Here is an 8,318-nt window from a genome sequence, read left to right as displayed (position 1 = left end):
AAGAGAGCCAGAGCCCTCGCCCTCGCTTCCGGTCCGATGTGACACCTCCGGGCTCCGGGCGGCGGCTTGTGGCCAGCCTGGCTGGCAGCTCGTTGCAAGGCGGGGGGCTTCCAGCGCCCCGCTTGTCGCCACCCGGTGCCCTGCGGCGTGGGAGGGAGGCGGTGTTCGCTGCTTGGCGCGCGGACCAGCGCAGCGGATTTCGGAGCCGCGCCCCGGCCAGAGCCCCCCTGGCCCGGCCGGAGCCGCCGCAGGTTCCTTCTCCGAACGTTGTGCTGGCGGCTCGCACCGGCTTCCCCCGCCGTGTGTGTGTGTGTTTGCCTGCGCCCTGCCGAGCCCGAGCCCAATCCCAAGCCCGGCTGATTAAACCGAAGGGACGCTATTGCACCAGGGTGGGCGTGGGAGAATACCCGGCGGCGTGTCGGTAGCAGGGTGGGTGTGGGTATTTTGCACACGCTTGTTTTTGTTTATCCCTGTCCTCTCGGCCCCGTCACGTGCTCTGTGTGTTGCATTGTGTTGTCCGTGGGAGGGGGGAGCTGCCTGTGTCCGTGCTCAATGTTGTGACTTCCTCCTTGCGCTGTAGCAGCATTGGAAACACAGCTGAAGGAAGCCGATTGCTGCTAGTTTCAAATTGGCTGGGAAGGAACAATACACACAAGCGCGCACACCCTGGATTCCGGGTCTCTTCTCTTTGACAGGGGGGGAAGATGAGCTCGGGGGACGTTGTTTGCACTGGATGGCTCATTAAATCGCCCCCCGAGAAGAAGCTGAAGAGATATGTAAGTAAAGCGACTCTCCTGATACTGTTCCATCCAAGAGCATTTTTGCATCTGCTCCGTGTCTAACTCTTGCTTTGAAATGTGTCAGGGATATAAGCTTTTGTCGGGACCAAAACAGTAAGAGAAAAACCGATGCGCTTATTAAGCGATTTAATTTTCAGTAATGTTTTTGCGCCTTTGTAAAGGAACCTTTGAGGCTCACAAGGTCAGAATACTTAAATTGTATGTTATGCAACAGAGCTTAGGTTTAAACCACATTTCGGTTTCAGTTAATGTTGCCATAACTATAACAGTTTTGTAACAGTCACTCGGGTACCTTGTTCAGAAGCTGAGAAGAACCTCCTGTCCCAAGGTTGTTAACTCCTTGCTTGAATTAGGGGGGCATGCTTTGCTAAGACGCTATGTAATGGCAATGACACTTGATAATGCCAATGCCTGGGATATTTTTGTTGACCAAATTAACATTCCAGTTGCATTTACACAGCTACGCTTTTTGCCTGTCATAAAGAAGTGCCAGGAGATGCCTTGCTATAAAGTTTCAAATGGTCAAAAGGTAAAATGGACTGAACAAAACAAACGAGGATTTCCAAGCCTGGATAGTAGCAAGGGCATTCTGAGCAATGGGCCCCCCTTGTTTCATTTTCTATCTGTCTGCCTGTTTTTCTGCAAAAGAAGGGTGTGTGTACAAACATAGGAAACTGTATCACTGCAGGGCTGCAAAGGAAGGCATTCCAGGCAGAAATAAATGACCTTTTAAAAAAAAATTGCTTGGAATAGCACTAAACTTAAACCCATCTTGGGCCATTTTGCATGCACATTTATGAAAATCCTTATTCAGGCGTGTTTTTGTTCAGTCTTTTTGGAACTGTGTGATGTTCACTTAAGTAGTGCACTTTCCATCTCTCTTGCCCTCGAGCATTTCCCTAGACTAGAAGGATGCCACCATATGTTTCTATCATAATTTTGTAGCCATTTACATGGCTTACATCATTTGTCATATTTGCGTGGGTTTATCGGCATTTTTTTTCTGGATTGCTGATGCTAGCTTTTTTCTAGTAATATGGGGAACCACTCTGTCTTATGAAGAATAAAATCACAGCTCTTTTGCCATGGACTTCTTTTGTTTGCTTTTAGAAAAGAAGTAATTTACTGATGATAAAATTGACATCAAACTTATTCTAAGCATCAGTTTCACCTCTCACACCAGGATAGTGCATTTAAATGGCTGGATATTTGCTTTGTTCGGTTAACGTTTTCTAACTAAAATAACCCATGAAGTCTGTCTTGAGAGAGCAGCAAATAAATAGGAACATCTAGTGGTTTTTGTAGTATTTTCTTTAATAAATAGCACACTAAGATTCTTTTGCAGAGGTGTATAAGCCACTGATTCATCCAGCTGGTAGCATTAGAAACTCTGTCAGTTTTTGATGACTCAATATTCATAAAAAGGCAAGGAAGAGAAAACAGAATGTGACAAAGCTGGGAGTTGAAAGCCCCCATTATACAGTCAAGATAATAGTCACAGCAGGGGCACTGATCAGCTCAAAAAACTAGCTGCAATCTGCAAAAGCTGTCCCTAGATTTTGCACTACAAACCCCAGTGGAATTGAGTCTACATTATTCCTCAAACCTGAGCCATTAGATTAGCTAGATCTCTCTTGATTAATGTTTGTTTTCTGGTCAATGGGATAAACTACTGCCTTGTTCACAGTAAAGCAGAAGCAAATCTGCTCTAAGTACAGCAAAGATTAACATCTTTTCTTTTATCCCAGTGCTTACAGTGTGGGTAATGGAATCTGAGTGGTAAAGTAATTTTTGGTAATAATAATAACACCTAGTTATAGCATTTTTCATCCATAGATCTCAAAGCACTTTAGAAGATTATTGTTGTCTGTTATGGTTTCATCACCACAATTTTCTGATATAAAGACAAAAAAACGCTGCTAAACGAGTGACTAATTTAAATTGGCCTCTGTAGGTATAAGTATAAAGTGTTTACTGCAGAATGCTGTGATTGTGGACAGAAGTCATACACTAATCCAAAAGATTTGCACCGCTCTTTGTGCCCAGTTGTCAGAATGTAGACTCTGGTACTGAATCTTTCACAGATTTTAAAAATTATGTGCAAATTGTAAACACATGGGTCTGATGTGCCACTCATTCGCACCAGTTTTACACTAGAGTAACTCAGCTGAATTCTTTGGTGTTGCTCCCAGTTTATACTGATCTGAGTATAGGATGAGAGTACCATGTAGGAGGATCAGGTACTCTCCCTGTTATACACACAAGTGGTTCCTAATCCTGTATCCATTGCAGCCATTGGGAAATTCTCAGTGATTTCAGTGGGATAAGGAGCAAAGGTATATTGAGGGGAAGGAAATAAACCCTCAGTTTCAAACTGACACCTTAGTGTGCTGGCACCGTGAAGACTTACAGGTGCTTAATGTTACGCATTGTGAGTAGTCGCACTGAAGTCACTGGGACTACTTACATGTATGCTTAATTTTACACACTGTATGTCTTTGCAGGATTGGGACCTAAAGGTGAACGCCTGCCTTCACTGAGGCCTGGTTTGTATTTAAAAGTTAGGTCAAAGTATCTCTGGCATTCAAAGGTATGAATCTCACACCCCTGAGTGCTGTAGCTATGCCGACCTAATCCCATGTAAGCACAGCTAGGCCTAGCTACCGTCACTCAGGGAGATGGAGTTCCTACAACGGCAGAAAACCCCTTTCAGTTGCTGTAGGACTGGATGGGAGCTACAGCGACCTGGCTACAGCACTGTAGCTGTGCAACTGTAGCCCCCATAGCGTAGACATGGCCTCACACTTGTACCCTGTGAACTCAGTTAGGTTTTGTGAGCATAAACAAAGTCTGAATTTGGCAGTAAATAAGGATAAAATTATTTTGAAGCCTGTGAAAACTGAAAAGCAGGTGTTGGAGTCTGTATTTTTCCTGTAATGTCTCACAAAGCTGACACTCTTAGTATTACTATTCTTAGAAGTGTCTTATCATTCCCTAACAAAGGGTGCTGTCTTACATGTGCAGGAAATGAACATGAGATTAATTACCAACATGTAACTTTCTGTAAAAACAGGCTAATGCTAAATGCAGAGAATTCATTAGAAACACAGGACACTTGATTTTTGTATGAGGAAATATTTTAACCGTACTCTAATGTCCTATACAGTATTGTACTGCTCTCTTATCATGAAACATTCATCTTTCATCAGCCTATCTAAAGGCTCAACTGTGCAAGGAATCTCCCTGGAGACTATTTGGTGTTTGCTGCAGCTCTTTGTCCCATAAATGTGACCTGCAAACTGCTGAGCTCTCATTTCCCCACTGTGTTCCATTGTAGATTTTTCTCATTGGTTTAATCTATGTAGGTTTTGGGGGACGGTTCTGTAAGGTGCTGGTGCAGGGTTTGGAGAGGGGTGTAACTGTGAAAGCAGTGGTTATACAGTACGTGGGGACCATAGTTTCTTAGGCTAAGAATTCTAAATATCAGACTCGATATATTTTAAACTTTGATATTTCAGCACTTTGGGTGAAATCTTGACCCCATTGAAGTCAATAGGATTTTTGTCATTGACTTGAATGGGCCCAAGATTAGTTACTGGATGAAACAGGATTATCTGGGCTTGTTCAGAGAATGGGCCCTGGATATTTAGGTCTCTTGTTGGGGTGCTTTTATCCCCCCTATTAGCACTTAATAAACACCACCAAGTCCAGCAAATTCAGTTAAGCTTTTAACATCTCACAGGAAAGAGCACTTTTTGTAGAATGAACTATGGGTATGTCTTCACCGCCAACATTAAAGCTCTGCTTGGCTGTGTAGTCGCGGGACCTGTGCTAAGAGAGAGCTCTCCCAGCACTGATAAAAAACCCGTCCCCATGAGGGGAGTAGCTACCAACGCTGGTGCACTGTCTACACTGCCATTTTACAGCGCAGAAACTTGCATCGCTCGGGGGGGGGGGGGGTATTTTCAGACCCCAGTGCTGTAAAGTGGCAGTGTAGACAAGGCCTAAGTCTGCATCTTTCCAGCCAAAGTCGACTCTCGCTACTTGTAGATAAGGCAGTGAGCATTCAGAAAGGAAGAGCAGCCAGGGATGTTCCACCTACAATCAGTTACACAATATGAACCCTGAACAATAGGGAGCTTTTTGGTACCCTTAGTGTTGTAGATGTAGCTAGGAACAACCACCAGTCTCTCATTGTTGAGAAAAATAACAAAACTGTTTCATGGCCTAGAAGAGAGAGGAGGTATTGTCAGTCCGGGCGTGAAATTTACCAGATTTACTACTAGCCAAGAAAGACACAAAAGAGGAGGATCCAGAGCTGTGCCACTGAGCTCCAGGAGCACCTTGGTGAGAAGGCCAGCCCTATAGATACTTTTTTGTTCCCCCATTCCCCCCCAAAATCATAAAAACTGTAAACTCTAAGGCCAGATTCTTAGCTGGTGTAAATCAGGGTAGTAGCTCCATTGAAGTCAGTGTTGCACAGATTACCAACAGATGAAAATCTGACCCTTAGTTTTTAACCTTTAGTACTTTAGAAATTGATGGGGTAGGTACCCTTCCTCACCAGGCCCAAGGTACCACTTGACTTGGGTGAGTGGATATTTCAAACACTACCAACAATCAAGATTCTTTATCTGGAGCTTGAAAATATAGACTAAAATGAGTCCCATGTAAGTAGACATTGACTTGCATTTCTCACCATAACCCTTCTTGGAGCTTCTGTATTAGAAGCATCATGAATTGAAGCTTGCTTTAGATTTGATGGTTTAGCTAAGTGGCTAGGCTAGGTTGTGGTAAACAACATCAGTTCCAGATATCCGAAGCTTCATGATCCACATACATGGCTTGACACTGAATGCTAGGCTTTAAAAAAGATCTGAAAATGGCTAACTGTTTCCTCTGAACAACTTCTCCATTTTTTTGCTGAAGTTCTGGTATTTGTAAGTAGAACATACAGGAAGCTGCTAGCAGCTCCGAAGAAACCAAGAAAAATTTAATTATGGGAATAATTTGTTCAAGCAATGGAAACAAAAATCTCACAAAAATTCTGGAGGCTGCTGGGATGTAAAAGATCATCCAGAAGGTTGTCTGATTCCCTAGTAGTTGAGTTGATATCAGCAGGAGACACTTCCTCCCTGCTCGAAACAAAGTCTGCACATTCTAGGTACAGGTCAAATTAACCCCATTAGTAAGGTTTGACTTTACTGGTAGCTCTTGAAAAGTAACAGAAGAGTATCCTCAACTTAAGTTTCTCTCTAAGCCAACTTATTTCCTGCAGAATCTTTCCATTTTTGCCCTGGTCCCCCTACCCTTTATGCTCTGGTGAAGTCAACAAGCTGCACTTGCCACAGTGAGAGAGCTGATTGGACTCAACCACTTTATGAAAGGTTAATTCCTGTTGACAACAGAAAAACCCTATGGCCTTATAAAAAGAACAGGAGTACTTGTGGCACCTTAGAGACTAACAAATTTATTTGAGCATAAGCTTTCGTGAGCTACAGCCCACTTCATCGGATGCATGCAGTGGAAAATATTGTAGGGCAATTTTATACACACAGAGAACATGAAACAATGGGTGTTACCATAACACTGTAAGGAGAGTGATCAGGTAAGGTGAACTATTACCAGCAGGAGAGAAAAAAAAGTAGTGATAATCAAGGTGGGCCATTTCCAGCAGTTGACAAGAATGTGTGAGGAACAGTAGGGTGGGGGGAAGTAAACAAGGGGAAATAGTTTTACTTTGTGTGATGACACATCCACTCCCAGTCTTTATTCAAGCCTAATTTAATGGTGTCCAGTTCGCAAATTAATTCCAATTCAGCAGTCTCTCGTTGGAGTCTGTTTTTGAAGTTTCTTTGTTGTAATATGTGGAGGTCATAGAGCCTGTCTCCTTGCTATAAACTGTGTTCTTCAGCTATGTAGTCTATTCTATCTGTTGATATAAAACCTAATCTATTGTCTGGCGGGCTGGTGTTCTGATCAGGCTACTAGTTTCTGAGAAGGAGGCAGAAAAATCAGTATCAGGTGAAGACGGGTTGCAATGGAAGTTACTTTTGAGCAAGGACCATGTTTTCCTCTGTTGTAAAGCACTAGTTGATGTCTCTGAGCAAATAACAGTGAAGTTATTTTAGGGTAGAGTTTCCTTCTCTAGTATTAAATGTTCATAATTTGGTGAGTGTTAGATAATTTTATCCTATTTTAACCATGTTTTGGGGTTTGATACAATGCTTACTCTTCTGACATGCTGATTAATTCTAAGAAAAAATTTGTAAAAAAATAACCACTGCTGTTTTTGGCACCCTGAATATCAAAATTTCCGTCAGACTATTAATTTGGGTGGAGCTCTGAAGTCCCTGTTTAATCTTTGACTACATATTTTCAGTGCCCTGGAATGTCCAGCTATTGATTTCTTTTCAAAACAGCAACACAGAAGTTATCAAGTCTTTAAATTTGAAAATAAGGACTTAAAAAAAGCAGTGTTCCACAAACTTAAGTGGAGAAGGAAATGTTAATTTACTGGTAGTTAATCTAGTGATGCAATCAGACATACATTAGAGGAAAAAGCTGTTAAAGTAGTGACCCTGTGGTAGATTCTTTGTTATAGCCTATGAAAATTGGAAGGCACCTAACAATGTTACTTCTACCCATTATTATTATATTACAATAGAGCAAAAATATTTTGTATTGGTCATCTCGGAGCATTTGTCACTTTTAATCTGTTGTATACTAATTTGTTTTATATTTTTTTGTTTTAAGGAGGAAGGGAGATTATGTAGCATATTTACCCTTACAAAGTTTTTTAGAAGAGAGGATTTTCATCTGTGTTGGAAGTGAATTAGTAATATGATCATGCAAAAAACCCCAAATCCTCACTTGCTAAATTAGAAATGAAATTTGCATGTCAAAACAGTGCATCCAGGCAGATGATGTAAATTTGCTCGATCTTATTTGACTATTGAATAAAATGCTTTAATTCAACTTTTTGTTTTATTATATTTTAAAATCTGCCTTTTTTGGTTTTCTGTTTCACCCAACTTGCACCAGGACACAACTGGCTTTCCAAATATATATACCAAGAGAAAATTAATATGTAACATGGGTTAAGAGGTACTGTTAAGGGTGGTGTAAGTTACAGTATTACCAACCCCAAGCGTTCAAAAGTCATGAGTCACATCCCAAAAAAGGAATGAGATTCTTTTAACAAGAATTAACCTTTTTTTTATAAGCCTTCTGACTTTTGCCTCTGTGGGGGTCCATGTTTTTAAGCTTTTCTCCACAAGGATGATCATGAGGGCTAGAAATTTACTCTTTTTTTAATTAGATCTGAGAGTCTCATAGTCACATTACTCTGTGAGTTGAAGCTTTAAGAAAAACAAGTATCATGAGAGTTGCAATAAAATCATGACCGCTGGCAGCACTATGTAACATTTGGACATTAAAGGTGCAGAGGGTAAAGTGTTATAAAGTTCCCACTGAAAGTAGGATCAGGTTAAAATATAGTTAAGATCCTGCAGCCTC

The 8,318-nt window shown here is 41.6% G+C and overlaps 1 protein-coding gene across 2 annotated transcripts in view; it reads left to right on the top strand.

The window, feature by feature from the left end:
• The first annotated feature begins 276 nt into the window (after positions 1-276).
• GAB3 (GRB2 associated binding protein 3) overlaps positions 277-8,318 on the top strand; it is a 105,218-nt gene continuing 97,176 nt past the window's right edge. Inside the window, exon 1 of one of the 2 annotated variants that reach the window (XM_073361254.1) lies at positions 277-776. In XM_073361254.1, the coding sequence (XP_073217355.1) occupies positions 705-776 (72 nt within the window). In that variant the 5' untranslated portion in view covers positions 277-704. The remainder of the gene's footprint in view (positions 777-8,318) is intronic. The other variant, XM_073361256.1, reaches the window with a different exon arrangement.

The sequence above is a fragment of the Lepidochelys kempii genome, chromosome 9, assembly GCF_965140265.1.
Source record: "Lepidochelys kempii isolate rLepKem1 chromosome 9, rLepKem1.hap2, whole genome shotgun sequence".
Classification (NCBI taxonomy): Eukaryota; Metazoa; Chordata; order Testudines; family Cheloniidae; genus Lepidochelys; species Lepidochelys kempii.
This window is presented reverse-complemented; position numbering and strand designations above follow the sequence as displayed.